The sequence below is a fragment of the Emydura macquarii genome, unplaced genomic scaffold (assembly GCF_026122565.2).
Source record: "Emydura macquarii macquarii isolate MOO-44397 ecotype Brisbane River unplaced genomic scaffold, CSIRO-AGI_Emac_v2 contig_3019, whole genome shotgun sequence".
Classification (NCBI taxonomy): domain Eukaryota; kingdom Metazoa; phylum Chordata; order Testudines; family Chelidae; genus Emydura; species Emydura macquarii.
In genome coordinates this window covers 2,358,176-2,374,394 of record NW_027133156.1, presented here as the reverse complement: position 1 = coordinate 2,374,394, position 16,219 = coordinate 2,358,176, and the positions used below count along the sequence as shown (strand labels likewise).

Genomic DNA, 16,219 nt, shown 5'->3' with positions numbered 1-16,219 from the left:
GTTAAAACACTAGATAAATGTAAAATTATCATTCATTATTGAACTTTTTTTAAGGATGGGTTAAAAGATCTATTATTGGACCTGATTTAAAGATTCTATCAGATTAGTCCATAGATGACATAGTTGCATAGCTGCACTCTACATCTCAGCAGTTTTTACAGCCTCAGCCTTATTCTGATATCATCTACGTCAGAGTAAATGAGAACGTCATTGAAATTGCTGGCATAAAACTGGTCTGTGTGGGATCAGCATCAGACCTTATTTTATTTATTGAAATTTATGTGGATTATAAATAAAGGAAAATGACCACTTTCTGTGTTTAGAAATTCAAATGTGTCCTGTTAATTAGTTGAGGAAATACTAGGAGAACCTGAAAACTGTGTTTATAATTTCACAATGTTTGAGGGTTACTAATTGACTTGTTTTTACTACAACGACATTGAGAAATACATCCATGCACACTTAACATACCAGATAATACCTAGATTCCTAGTTCTGCTAGTGTAAGATCAGAGAATTTAAAAGGAGTTGACCAAGATTGTTTTAGTGAATGATTTGTCTGGGAGATTTTGAAGTATGTCATGCAATAATAGAGAGAGAATTTTAAGTGACTTTTTGCCTTGTTATTGCAGCACTTCTGCTTGCTTAATATAAAGTTGCACTTAATGAAAACTTCTTATATTTGTGCATGCTATTTATTGACTGATTTTTTTAAAGTATGTTTATTCTCAATTTTGCCTATCTAAGCTCTCATTTTCCATAAGCAATTTTAACCACACAGAGGAGAACAAGACTACATTAAAACCTGCCAGTGATTCTGATTTGTCCAGGACTGTCTCTGTATTCTTATATGTGTCTGAGTAAAAGAGTCCCAAAAAGTGCCCCAGCTCCTCTGTTGGACCAGCACGTGCACGCACACACATTCTCTCTCTCTCTCTCTCCCCTCCCTTCCTTCTCCTCTCCCCCCCCCCCCCCCCCGTTTCCCCTACTGCTGGAGGCCCTCCCTCCGCCGTTTGTTCTTCCCACCTGTCTGTTTTCACCGGTGTCTCTTATAGCACAGTTTAGAGCAACTGTTGCCAAGCAGTATCAGATCCCCCATCTTAATATACTGAAAAGCTGGATCGCTGAGCGAGAGGATTTAGGAGGCTAGTTTCCCCATCCATCTTGTGACCACAAAAAGAGAGAAACCAGGGATTAGGAAGGCAGAGAAATGTCACATGTTTTTTCCAAGATGTGGAGATGCGGTGAGGAACCAGCCAGCGCTGTTAGGTAGATGTAAAAAGCGCAAGAACAGCCTAAATGCATTTGAGGCCTTGTTTATTTAAGATATTCATATGCAATATTACCTTAAATTCAGTAGAATGCATACACAAACTTCTGGTGGCTGTGGGCCCGTGAACCCCATATTCTTTGGAGAATTATGTTTTGGAATATAATGTTGGTAATAATAGAATTAGGTTACAAAATGGAGTGCTGTAATTCTATCCAATCTATTTCAGTAATTGCAGATGACATACTTTAAACACTGTTTAAATGTCAGGAATTATGAAAATATTTGACACACTTAAGCTTCTTGACTGAATACATTATGGTAAAATTAAGGTAATTTTTACTGGATTTATTTTATAGTTCTGTTATTCACTGACCACTTTTGTCACATTAAGCTTGAAGGACAGGTGATTGGATTTCGAGGGAGGAAAATAAGTGTCTTTTTTTCCTGTGCTGCATTTTGAACACATTGTGTTTGAGACAATATGTTTTAAAATGTCCATACTGCATGAATGGTGCTTTATAAGTTACATTCTGCACTTATATTTTGAGATTAAATGAATTGTCTTTATTCCAGGAAATGAAAAATAACCCTGTTAATTTAGTCACTGAAGAGGACCTGAAACAGGCTTCTATTTTAGAAAACTCATCTGCTAATAAAAAAGACAGAAAGGACGAAAGAAGGAAGAAAGCAACAGGTAAGGGACTCTGATTTATTTTGATTTATATAAAAGAGCAGCTGTCTGCCCTGGGCCATATTTATTTATAAAAGTACTTCAAATTACAACTCCATCAGTTTGACCTAACATCCTAACTGACGATAGTTAGGCAAAAGGTAAGCAATGAACAATCCATCTCCACTTACCATCCTCCTTCTCCCTACTTTCCAAAAGGCAGCAGAAATTGATGGGCTTCGCAGTGTACTCTCAAACTTATCAAATCCAAACGTTTTCAGATGAAGTCAGAGTGAGTTTTAAAGTCAGGGAGTCCTCTCCAAGCACAACTTGATAGCTTCCTCCCTATTACTCTCCCAGATCATAATTATTTGAAGGTTCGCAAGATTGTTTTATTTTAATATGTTCTGGGCTAAATTCTTACTGGATCTAAGCGTGCATAGCTCCATTTAGCAATTAAATTGCTTACAATAGATCTCTGTTTGCCCCAGAATGTAAATATATAATATTAAATCCTTCTGAACCTTTTCAGTTTTCAGTAATCACTGAAAAACTTTAATCAGGCTAAATATAATGCATTAAATCCTAAAGAAGACTTTAATAGGGCAATTAAGAAATCTATTTTACCCCCATAATGTTGTGTTCTATTGCAAGTAACAGAATCAGAACACTGATATATCTAACTTAATTGGATATACAGTATAACTTCATCTTTAAAATAGAACATTAGTTTCTACTCTAAAGAGGCTGGGACTGAGTTGTCATAGAAACCAAACTTATTCTCACCACAAGAGACAGCAGATTTTTCTGGGGCATGGTTGATAAAGAGGAGCTTGAACTTTAATAGAACGGTCATAAATAGAATGACTTCAATTTCCAACCTTTCTGGTGTCTTACTCTTCATAAGCATAAACTATGTGTGTATAAATATAGTCACATGCATAGATACATAATATATCTTGCACCCTGGCCAATCTACTTTAGTGATGTGGTGGTTTCTTTTTGGCCATTATGTAGCATTCATCAAGATGACCCAGATAACCACAGTTTAAGGTTCCAGATATCATCATTACATATACTGGAAATAATGACAGATGCCACTTACGACCTATTTAGATGCTGTTAATGGTGAACAGTTTTATATGGCTGAAAGTCTAAAATATACCCATGATGTGTCTTTGCACCAAAACTGAAAACAGCCAATAAAATAACATTAATGGTAGTTTTTTACAAGTCCATTCTTAAATAAATAAATTAAATTAAAAAGCTGAAAAACCTGTAGTGGTATAGTTCCTCTAACCTCCTTTTGTTGGATTTACAACCTTTTCACCCTGATGTCTGTAAATTACAGGCTGCATGTTGTTTTGTTTGTGCTCTCCACAGATCAGATCTTGGTTGCACATGTCAATAATATAAGCAACTTGTTTTGTGTGCTGACTCAGAGTATGAAAGATAGGACACACATAATTAAAAAGCTTCTTTTAAAATAGCTTTTTATCATTTCTGCTTATTGTTAATTAAACAATTGATTCCTGCTCAACTTAATGGAGTCTCAGTTCAAATAAGCCTGTGAAAAAAGCCTGGTTTTTCTAGGAAGTAATAAGGCTTACCCAAATATACAGGTGTTATTTAACCTACAGTTTAAATATCATAGCTATTGTTATTATGGTACCAGGACATAACTGAGCAGCAAAGCTTGGGAATTCATATTAAAAGTATAGCCAGCAAATTATACTGTCCAAGCATTTGAATAGTGCCTTCGTATGTTTTTCTTAGGTGATAATAGAATGATTACATTGTTTAGCCACTTGAGAATGTACGTACTTTTACATTAAAATATGAGGCCCAAGACTTGAAAGTTATTTATTTTATGGAATCCAATTATTACAGAGTGTAAAATTTTGCAAATGAAAGAAGCAGAAACAAGGATAGAGGAACTTACATGGTGGAAAGGGAACATATTGAGAATTGAGATGCTATCATCAATTGGGTAGATGCTTAGAGTGCAGGATTCTTTCCTTGTAATGTAAAGTATTCATGTTAATTACATGTTAAATATAACTGCAAAAATCTTGTTGAGTAGTTCACTTGTTCAGTGCCACTGAACTGGATTAATAAAATCTTACTTTCAGCCATAAGGTTACCTGTTCTTGTATTTGGGTCTAAGATAACAAAACCAGATATCAATCAGGAGCAGTTATTTTACTACTGTTTAAACGATGTATATAATTTGATGTAAGAAGTAGTCACATTTTTAGGTAGTTCAATTTATTTTATTAATAAAGTGACAACTAAAAAGCTTGTGAATCTGTTTCATTTTTCTCCTGTTTATTAAAATATCAGACTGTCACTAATCTGGAATATATATTGTAAATTCCATTCAAGATAGGTTGTTAAGATTGTCACTAGTATCTTTAGCAGATACTAGCCTCATTTGTTACCATAACTATGAAAACATCACTTTAAGTGATAATGCGTCTCTGTGTACTAAATAAATAATTTGCCACCAGAGGGCAGTGGAAGTGTGAGAGGAGGAGGTGGTGGAAATGCCAGAGAGATCAGGATTAAGAAAACCAAGAAAAAAGGAAGAAAGGATGCTGACAGTGATGAGGAATCACACGCAAGTAGCACAAGTTTGTAATTTTGTTTTAAGTAGTATCTATTTACATAGAGCATGTCAATCTTCTGCTTTTGTAAGTTTCTGTGTTTCTCCCCATCATAGTTATCTGACCAGATGAAATATCAAGTATTGATCAGGTTAAATTGTATAAATGAAAATGTATTTCAATTTAAATTGTGGTATTGCAATATGCATTCGTAGTGAACATTGTAAGCAACTCTTAAAGAAATCAAAGTAATGGGAATTAGAGCAGAATTTTTACTAAATTCAGAAAATATAGAAAATAAACAACATTGATTTCAAGATGCAGATCCTACTTAGTCTTAAAATATCTGCTGTATAATATATGATAAACCTAGCAATTCTTATCTAGTTCCAAGGTTTAACTAGCTTAAGTTAGCAAATCCTAGTGATGACTAGAAATAACTGATCTTTTTTCCCTTGAAAAGGAAAACATGTAGCCAAAAATTTTAACTTTGATTCAGTGACCTAGAGTGGGCACAAGTGAAATGAGCAGTTACAACAGTTCTATTCTTCTCTAAATGGAGTGGGAAATTTGAATGTCTCACATTGCTGTGCTATGAATGTTTGTAAATTTTAGCTTTTTAATGGTGATTATTACATATGAAATATGAATGAAAACAATCTCTCAGAAGTTTTATGGTTAATCCTGCTAGCTCCACTTGTATAAGTCTCTTGAATCCCTAACAGTATCTAAAAGCTGTTTCAATAGATTTGTGTAGTTCAGATAGGACATATTTGTACTATAATTACTAGAATGGCACACTTATGGCACTGTATCTGTGCCTCTGTAACGCCATAGTGTAGACACTTTACATCGACAGAAAGGGTTTTTCCATCAATCTAGTTAATCCACCTTTCCAAAAGACGATAGCCAGGTCAGTGGAAGAATTCTTCCATCAACTTAGCTTCGTCTACACTGGGAGTTAGATTGACCTAAATACGATGCTCAGAGTGAAATTTTCATAGCCTTGAGTAACATAGCTAGGTCCATTTAATTTTTAAGTGTAGACCAGGCCACAGTGAGAGAATTCTTCAGGCTTCTCATCTACAACGTGAACTGCTGTTTGGCAAAGTTTTATTTACTGATCTCTTTTTCAGATGCTCAAACAGCTTTACTATCAGAAACCCCAACATAAATTCAAATTTAACCATGTTCTCACATACAAGTCCTTAAATAAATAATTGTACTTCTTCCCATTCGTTCAACCTTGTTTTTTATTGCATCATCACCTTTACCTCACCACTCTGCCAATATTGCCATCCTTATGCCTCATTTATCTGTTTCTTCTACAAGCTTGTCTGTATGTCTCTGTGCTGAACCTTACACATGAAATGCCTTTCCTACTCTGCTTCTCCAAGCCACTGTCTTTCATTCCTTTTAATTCCCCTGAAAACTCATTTCTTCTGCAATGTCCACAGTAAATGTTATGCTAAATAAAAAAAAATCTAAATGAAAAAATACAAAACAACCAAAATATGCACGTGCTTAAGCTGAGTATCCATGAGATTTTATTGCTGTTGTCCCCATTCCCTCCTTAATGCTTTTTGTACTCATTCATTGTCTTTTAAAATTTAAGGTGATAACCTGGAATAAGGATGCTCTGTCATTTTGTTTCTTGATTTTGAGTGCTATAAAAAAAAGTCTCTGAACCAAGTAACACATGAGAAAAATCTAGAACTGACATTTTTACCTTTTGAGGATACTTTATGAAATATACAGTAGTAGTTTTCAAGTCATCTAAACAGAAATATCAGTCTTTTTATTTGTGAGAGAGTTGTAACTGCATCGGCAAGAGTCATATGACTTGACATTCACTGATAATTCATTTCATGTTAGGGATTACAGGTACCTGACATTGCAAAGTCCTGTGCCATGGGCTATCTTTGATTTAATTTATCTCCACATGCTGCCATTAAAATGTTGCTCATGGTCATTACAGGTAGGAATAAGCATCTGGAGATTCCTTTCATGTCACAGGAAGAGATTCAAGATGTTTTAAGGAGCCATATACAGGACTGCCCTGAAGAGCTTATTACAGAACTCGCTGAACATTTAATAAGGTAAGTGCACTAATTCATCTTGGTAAAATTAGGTGTTTAATGATTCATTCTAAATGAATCTCCTCTTACATGCTTTGATTAGAAAAATAGAACTTTTTTGGGGGGGGGATGGGGGGGTCAGAAATGTAGTTCTTGCTATTTGGTGAGGCTGGATATAGTACTGCAAACCTCCTGGTACATCAGAAATCTGTGCTGATATGACATTCTAGGAAATGCTGCTTCTGCATGGTGGCAGTTTTTATTGCATCATATGCCAGCCAGCATATTCTGTATTGTCAGAGTGATCTTAGAAAAACCCACACCACTTTAAATGCATATTAACTGTCTTGTGCCACTTCTTGATCTGACATCAGTTCAGTGACCATTTGGAACAGTTTATAAATAGCATCCTGACTGGACATTTTATACCCTTTTTTTCCCCCCTCCTGTTTTGATTTAGGGGCAAGTTTTGTAGGCCTGTGAAATTGAAAACATTGACAAGCACTTAACTGTATTGTAACAAATGGTACAAGAATACATAATATGCTTATATTTAATAATCCAATCATTTATGCATTATTTTATCACATTTATACTTTTTTTGCATTCTGGGATGTACATGTGGAACAGGAAACTCTTATTAATAAGGAATGTATCTGGAGAAACCCTACTTATTTTTAATAGTTTTAAGCTCTTTTTTTTGTTTGTTTTTGTTTTGAGGTCCCTAACAAAGAGCTATCAGGAGGTGGTACGTTCTGTATTCATGTCTTCAACCTCTTCTTCATCTGGAGCTAGCAGGAGGCGGACCATCAAGGACTTGCAGGAAGAGGTTTCAAACTTATACAATAATATCCGGTTATTTGAAAAGGGAACAAAGCATTTTGCAGGTACAACAAATATTTCCTTAAAAAAGATATGAACACCTCAATACTAGAAAGAGGATGACATTGGAATATATTAAGAAAAGAGTGACAAATTAATTATTAAAGATGAAAATCTATGCTGTCATTGAGTAGAGTCTGTTTTAACTAGAGCTAGCTGTATTTAAATGGTGTAAATGCCAAGGAGAGAGAAGATTTTTACTGTGGTACTACAAGGGTGTGAAATGTATTTATAGGAAAATTAGGATCAAACTAAGAAAATTATGCTGAATGTCAAGAAAAATATCCTGATTGTGACATCCGTTTGGTTATAGAATAGTCTCCCAAGTGAAGTAGCAAAACCCTCAACACTTGAATCACTTAAAACATGGATGGACAAATCACTAGTAAATATACTATAGTCAAGGCTTCTAAACTTCGCATTTTGGACAACATCTTTATTGAGAGGGTCTCCCCTCCCATTCACACTTGCATAGCTTCACTGTGGCAACTACAACTCCTCCTTACATGTAAAATGTAGCATTAGGGGAAAACTGAAATATTTCGAAAACTCTCTAAAGCAATAAGTGTTCTGCCTTTTTGAGATCTATTAATCATACTGTCTCCTTTTTGCTCTTCATTATATTTACTCCTAGTATCTGTTCTTCTTCATCCAGAATGTGTTTCTATGCTGCCTCCTTCTTGCATTTCCTGTTTAGTTTCCTGAAGGTGCTGCCTCTTTACTCCTGGTCCCTGGAACCCAGCTGCTTTAGTCCCTTTTCTCCTGTTCTCCTGGATATTTCTGTCTTGCAGTGGCTGGCAGCTCCAGTCCCACTCGTGGTTCAGGAGTTGCCCTCAGGCACCAGTTTCTTCTCCTCTTCTTTGTCAAGTTGCTGCATCCCCTAGTAATACCAGCTGCTCTGACTCCTTCATTGCAGTTGCATTTTCAGGCCTCTAGACTCTTGCTTGCAGTGAGGAACATCGGACTCCTACAAAAGCAGCTGGAAAGAAAAAGAGCTTGCACCACATGTCCAGCTAGCTTTCTGTGGACCACCAGTAATCCTTAGCCCATAGGATGGGAGTCACTGTTGTAGGGAAATCTGAACTGTCATGTTGGTGTATTAGACAACATAATAAGTTATTTTCCTACTCTGCTTTTACTTACAGAAGTTATATCTTACAGATGAGACTCAAGCTAATCTTGCCAAACACATGCTGAAGACAGTTTGTACAGACATCACAAATCTTATTTTCAACTTCCTCGCTGCTGATTTAATGATGGCAGCAGAAGATTGTACTGCTATTACAAGTGAGGTATGTAAATACCACTTTTATTCCCCTTTAAGGCAGTTTCATTTTAATAATCACAGTATTAATATCCTTTCCTAAATTATTTGCAACAGGTTGTTTCAACTATAAAGTACTGTCATGAAGGAAAGCCAGAAATGTATCTGTAAAACAACATTATTAAATTTTCTTTCCCCCAAACAGGTCAGGAAAAAGATTTTAGGTAAATTACCTGAAGAGACCCGAGGTCCTTTAACTAAGCTACATACTTCTCTGAATGGCAAGGTAAATTGCTCCAAAAACTTAGATTTCAGATTATTCGTTCTACTAATGTAATGCTAATAACCAGCCGGATTAAAGATTCTGATAGGTCATTACTGTTGCTGTGAAGGCTGCATACAAATATCTGCAATCCAAATTCTTGTAAATCAGTTAGAGTAAGTAAATCTTATTAAAACATTATTAAGGGGCGGGAGTGTAATCTCAATTGATGATGATGACAGTTGATATCAAAATGCAGTTTCTTAACCTTTATTTAGAGCACTTGATATTTCATGTATTTTCCCACTAAAACTCTTGACCCCTCACCTCTGTAGACAGTTAGCCATCAAAATCATGGATGCTAAAAATTGTGGACTATAGCAGCTGTAAAACAAAACAGGAAAGAACCAATTACTGCATAATGTACAAAAAAGGCTTACATTTTTCTTAAGAAAAAGTAAATAATGTTCCAATAACTTCTACAGGGTTTCATTTTGTATACTTTTTTCACAATGTATTAGCATTAGAAATTGATTGCATTCAGTTACTTAATTTTATACTCTTTACTATTTAAATATATAAAGATTTAAAGGTTTAACAAAGTTTTATATTAAACAGAATCTTTTTCCCCTTCTTACATTGTTTATTATTTTACATCTCTGTGATCTGAATGCCATCATTTTGAATAGAGAAAAATGATGTGCTGTAAACTAGGTTTTTATCCACTAGCACAAGTTAACTGTCTATACTTGGCTCTAATTTTTTTATAGAGTTTAGAAGACTTTCTTTCGTGCCTTGATTCCGCAGCAGATGTTTGTGATATTATGGTTAAAAAAGGGGACAAAAAGAAGGAAAGGTAACTTTTAAATTGACTTTATTACCTTAAAGAATTGTGGAAAGTGAGAAATACAGCACTGTTTCTGCACAAATGGTAGCTAATTAACTGGGTAGCAGTAGAACACACAGGTAGAAAAAGGAGTGGTAGGAGATACATTGGGGGGTGGGGGCTGGCCTCTTCTTTTTAGGCAAAGATTAGGCATTTCTCCAAACATCAGATATTTAACTTGCAGATACGAGCCTACCAAGTTTGAAGCTAATTTTTCTGGTAACAAGTCTGGCTGCTTTATATCATTTTTTACACAGAGCTGCCATTTTAAAAGTTCCTGGTGGGATTTTCCAAAAGCGCTGAGCTTCATCTATGGCTGAGCACTTTTGAAAATGCTACCCCCATTAATACTAAGAATCAGTCTGCCAGCAGGATAAAAGTTGACATCAGTCAAAGCTAAAATACGTATTATAAATTCCAAGCTGAGAAAGAACAAAATAGAAAAAACATGTTTTCACTATGCACTTCTTGTTTCCATAGGCAAGTTCTGTTCCAGCATAGACAAGCTCTGATTGAACAACTGAAAGTCACAGAAGATCCAGCTCTTGTTCTACACCTGACATCGGTTCTGTTGTTTCAGTTTTCAGCACACTGCATGCTTCATGCACCAGGAAGATGCGTACCACAGATCATTACTTTCCTAAGTACTAAGATTCCTGAGGTATTCTACTTATGAAATAGCATCCTGTAGTGTCTCGCATTTTTGTGCAAAATCATGGTAGTTTATCTAACTGACTCAGTCTGTTTGCTGGCACTAGCACTCCCACCTTCTTCCATGTGGCTTCATCTGTCACATCATCATCTGTAAATTACAGTGATCTGGGTGATTTAGAATTAAGAGGTGTGTCAATGCCAAACTCTTGATTGTGGTTTAAAGGTTGTCATTTCACTTAACTGTTGAGGGAGTGGTTCTGTGGGGTCAGCAACATAAGTGTCTGCCAAAATCTACAAGCATCTGCAACACTTTCCACGGGTGGACCACTGAACAAGTCCTCATTCTCTGACCTTTTATTTCTCTCCAATGAAGTGAGAATAAATCCTGACTTCTTCAATTCAGTTTTAAAGGAAATCCCGTGTACCCAAAAGTGTGCTTCAAATTTCTGTCTCTTAATCTGCTGAAATGATAGCTGTTAATCATGGCATGACACTCCCTCCTCCAGTGGCTAAGCATATCTTTTCCGTAGTGTAGATGCATTTTAATTACTACATACATTTGATTTTTCATATTCCATAAAATATTCATGTGAGAATTTAGATTGTAAAATGTCTTGACAGAGAAGTATTTGCTGACTTTAATCTCATGAAGTCAGCTGTGCTCCTTTAAATAACCTTAACCCATTTCTTTAATTTTTTTTTCCTCTCAGGATCAACATTCTCTTCTGGTCAAATACCAGGGATTAGTGGTGAAACAATTGATCAATCAGAATAATAAGATTGGACAAGGGGATGATGACACAGTGGATAAACTAGGGGAGGAAGAATGTGCAGACAGTATTCGAAAAGAACTCCAAGAAATTACCCCATCTCTCAAAGATCTTGTTCTCAGACCCAGAAAATCTTCTGTAACAGAGGAGTGAAGTCCAGCAAACAGAATATTTTTTTCTGAAAGGAGAAAAGGAGTTCACGATGTTGGGGGAGTGAAGAATGGTTGAGATAGCCGTAGCTTCAGAAACTTTACCTATAGAATTGCAGCCTGAAGTATAACAGGTGGTGGGGTGGATATGAATTTTGACTTGCATACGTCTTAAAAATAAATATTACTGCAGTGCATGCATCGTTACATAACACAATAATAATAATAGCAACACTTTGGCTATGAAATTAAAATTCTAAGATGGACCTTTTATGTAGTGCCTCAGGAAATGTTTACTCTTTGAAACAGTTAAGAATTCGTATACGTATATCCACAAGTTTATAATTTGATGTGGAATTTTTTTCCCATTCTTTTACCTGTATCGTAATTATCAAAATGAAAAAGTTTGTCTGAATTCCACAGCTACATTTTAAAATTATGGTATAGGTATGGAATGAAAGGTCATTTTTACTTTTTTGATGTCATGAATTGGAACTCTTTCAAGAGTGCTTTCCCCCTTCCTCCCCACTCCTCCGTCTCCCCCAGCAGTGCAGAGGTTAAAGATAAAATGGTCAGGCCCATCTACAAAATTTAGTAAAAATATCTGATCAGTTCAAGTAAGGTAATTTAATCCAAAGAAGTTATGGTGCCAAATTAAGGATGAATGTCTAGAATTTTTTTCAGTGAATTCTAGTGAAGTCTGCATATAGTATTATTTTTCATTTAATATCCCTTAGCTAATGATTCATTACAAAACTGTTAAGAGGTGCAAATGACCTATGTTGGGTTTTTGGTTTTGTTGGTTGAGGTTTTTTTGAGGTGGTGAAGCGCGGGGGATGACTTCTGTAGTTAGTATACATGCTTTGTTCATTCAACAGAAGGGCACACTTTCTACTACACAGTTTCAGATATGATTCCTAGAAAGTTTTCTTAAGGGGCAAACATCCATTATATATGTCATTTTTATTTGAGAGAGTTTGTTCAGAATTTTGGTCACTTTACAGTGTGTTTCTTAAAAGAAATTCTGAAAACGTTAACCATTTGGGATATCTGCTACATAGTTTTTCTGGTATTAACCAATTCCCAGAGGTATTTGCTATTATTTAGCAATATTTTTGTCATGTCCGTTGCAATTTATGTTCTTATTTGTACTCGGGTTGTATCATATGTCTTAGCAAAAAAAATGTGTAAAGTATACAAACTAGAATCCTGCCAATATTGGTTAATTACATGATTTTTGCATGTCAGTTGTGTATTTTTTTGTTAATTTGTTTTGGAGCCAGTGCAATTTTAATATCCATTTAATATTCATTTTGTTATCCTTGGAGTGTACAGTGATCATATATACATGTAATGTTACCTAGCTGCTTGCATAAAATCAAGTCTGAATACTAAGGAAATAGACATTGCGGTCAAGTGAAAATAATAGTTGTTCTAAGTAGTCTCTCACTCTTGCCAAAACTTCTTTGGTGCTGAGAAAAACCTACTGTAGGGATGTTACTGAGTTTCATTGTCTTTTAAGTGCCCTGCAGGTCCTGTGAAGAGCTGTACATTGGGTAGAAATCAACCAAAAATGTCCCAAAAACTGTGATTGCAACAAAAGAAAAGTGACTTGAGCTTTAGTCTCACTGCATTTCGGCTTGTTTTTAGAATGGAGTTTAAAAACAGAATCACTTACATAAATCACTGAAGTGCTATACTCAATTCAATAGTATCTTTACAAAACAGCAGTGATTCTGTATCAATCATAATACCAAAGGGCAGCTCCATTCCCTGCCCTCCAGACTTAGATGCAGAGACAGTTGTGTCCATCATCCTAGCTGAAAGTCCTCACACAACCATATCACCTGAAAAGAAGGGCCAGAGAGAAGCAAAAAGGAGGAAACATTCTGACTTCAACTTTGTTTAAAAAAAAAAAAACAGTTTGCATACAGTAAACATATTTAGTCTTTGTTATTGAATCAAAATAGTTCTAATTTTCCTATATTAAATGTACACACTTTTCTATGGCATTGATGAGATTTTGTAAATAATACTCTACAATCTGATATTCTTTATGCAAATATAATTATTTTAATAAAGTTAAATGATTGTGTTTAAAATACAGTTTCTGCTGTTGACTTAACCAATGATTGATTGATTGGTGTTGCATTTGTTTATAATTTGCAATCATTAATGTGCTCCATTTGATTTGTTATACTTGCAATTTTGAGTGTTTATATTTTGCTTAATACTGTGGTAAATCATAATAATAATGAACTTATTACAAGTTTCCTACCTAATGTAACAGATTTTTAAAATTTTAGACCACATGATGAGAATAATAAAAAAAAAACATTCTTTCAAATGGAGAGGAAAGAAGTGGTCTCCTCTTAGAATTTTCAGTGGCTAATTTCAGTATGAGAAACCTTCACCAGTATTCCCATGCCAGAAGAAATAAGTATTTGATGTCTCTCTGTCAGGTGCAGAAGTTAACATTCCTAGTTAAAGGTGTCTGAATTATGAGACAGAGATGAATAAAGGGAATATTAAATTTCCCCAAACACTTTTTTGCTAATGACTTTTTTCCCTACATATGATGGATTTGGGGGTGGGGCAAGTAAAGGATTCCTATTATTCTTAGGATTCTTGTCCTACTCATCAGAAGTTCAGTTCACAAATTAAGGCTGACTGTTTCTTTTTAAGATAGATGTACATTGTAGTTTCATTTAAATTACTCTAGAAAAGGGCTGGAAAACAGCATTCCTATGGACTAATTGACCCCATAGTCTACTCACTAACAGTACGTGCTCTATACAATTTCTTGTATATAGTCTCTTCCAAAGCGACATTTAAAAAAAAAAAAAAATGTGGTTAATCAGGGAAACAGTTGAGGTTAGACTTTGAGAAATGGTGGCATTTGAAATTATTGCAATATGTTGTGTACTCACAATTTTTAAATGACTGCAAGAGTGCAGACTAAAATTGGTGGTGTTAATCTAACAGGTTGTTCTGAGTTTCTGATATTTAGAACTTCTATTAAAGCTTTCTGTATGCCTATTGATTAAAGTTTTAAATGGCTTCATGTTTTCGCTCTTAACATTTTCTTTACAGTCAGGGTCTGTGAGAGTTGTAGCCTTTTTGAACGAAGTTTATTACTGTCATGGAAAGCATGATTATAACTGAAACAATGTGATGGTCATCTGAAACTTTTGAAGTATTAAAATGTTATTGTGAGAGCAGAAATATTTCTCTGAAGTTTTAAATAACTACTCATTTTTTTCCAAAGTGCAGTCTGAACAATACATTAAAAAAAGGCCAAAGATCAGTGTAGTAGTGAAATGGGAATTTAAATTATTTTTATGAATTGTCAGGATTAAAAAGACAAATTTGAGTGAACTGACCTAAGCAAAATGAAAGGAGAGAGAGAGAGCTCTTCAAGAGGCTCATGTTAATGACAAACACCATGCTGATATCAGTGAGGGTAGATGTGGAAGTTTAGGTCAGATCAGGTTTGGTCTTTTTACACTCATGTGATAGGTAGCTTTCTTCTAAGAAGAGACAAGGTCTATGTGTGGCAATAGCTAACTTTGGGTTCTGAGCAAAGGGCAGCTGAATTAACCTCCACATTATCCTCTATTTAACTCCACTTCATACTCCTTATTATTGAAGGTTTTCACTTACCTTTGAATGTTTTGAAAAGACAAAACCGGGAGGTTGTATGGGCATAGTTTCCATTGTGCAAGTTCCTTCTGGGAATCAAGAAACAACAGTTGCATTTGAAGTTTGGGGAAGATAATATGCAGGGGAAAGTAAGCATGTATTTTGTACTCTTCTCTGAAAAGAACATACGGCTTGTGGAATTTGGTTTGCTCATCACAAAAAAGAAGGCAAGTCCATGTGATATTAGCTTTAACCAGACCCCAACATTGAGTCAAATTACATCCAGACTTTTCATCAGGACACAGCTAAGTGCAATCACTCGCACCCCCTGGATGCTTTGCCAATTATTGGGGTGCTCCCATCACAGGGGAGCAATTATCACACTAAGCGGTTCTCTGTTCACCCCTACCAACCCACTAGCATCCCTCCCCCTTTTGGGAGTTGAAGCAAAAGGGGATTTGACTCCTGCAAGCACTTCATGGGCAGGGGTGGTCCCCACCAGGATAGCGTCCCAGCTCCTGGTTCGCATTTGATCCCAGGGTGTTAAATGCATTGCTCACATCTTGTAAGGAGTTGCCCTCGGGATGCCCAGTGTTATCTTTTAGGTTCTGGAGCCTAAATCAGCAAGTTCCTGCACTGGCCACTTGCCACAAGGAGGTGGCAGAATGCGGTTGGCTGCTTCCACCCCATCCCTGCAGGGGCTACCAAGGAGTTCATCAGCCCAATACCGAGATTATCCAGGAACAAACTGGCACCTATATTAATATTTGTGACACTTTAATTTCTAAGGCAACCAGCTGATGAACCAGTGTCTGGAGGGTCAGCTGCTGGGGAGGCCCTACCATTGGGTGCCCCACCCCATATCTGCAGACACCCAGCATGTTCTGTGACCCCTCATTCAAGTCCCCCTTGTGCTGTTTAGGCTTGACTCTGAAGCTACCCAGAGCCCCTCCCATTGCTTCCATCAGAACTGCCCACCTGAGATCATGTGGCCAGGCTAGATGGAGGCTGCTGAATCCCAAACATAGGCTGAAGAGGCTAGAACTCTGGGGCTCTGATTGTTCACCTTGCTATGCTAGCGGC

The 16,219-nt window shown here is 36.0% G+C and overlaps 1 protein-coding gene across 2 annotated transcripts in view; it reads left to right on the top strand.

Moving 5' to 3' along the window:
* UFL1 (UFM1 specific ligase 1) overlaps positions 1–14,555 on the top strand; it is a 39,411-nt gene extending 24,856 nt beyond the window's left edge. The window contains exons 11-19 of one of the 2 annotated variants that reach the window (XM_067530008.1): positions 1,847–1,967; positions 4,454–4,576; positions 6,528–6,648; positions 7,348–7,514; positions 8,671–8,801; positions 8,979–9,059; positions 9,806–9,891; positions 10,402–10,582; positions 11,286–14,555. In XM_067530008.1, the coding sequence (XP_067386109.1) occupies positions 1,847–1,967; positions 4,454–4,576; positions 6,528–6,648; positions 7,348–7,514; positions 8,671–8,801; positions 8,979–9,059; positions 9,806–9,891; positions 10,402–10,582; positions 11,286–11,498 (1,224 nt within the window). In that variant the 3' untranslated portion in view covers positions 11,499–14,555. The other variant, XM_067530009.1, reaches the window with a different exon arrangement.
* The last annotated feature ends 1,664 nt before the right edge of the window (positions 14,556–16,219 follow it).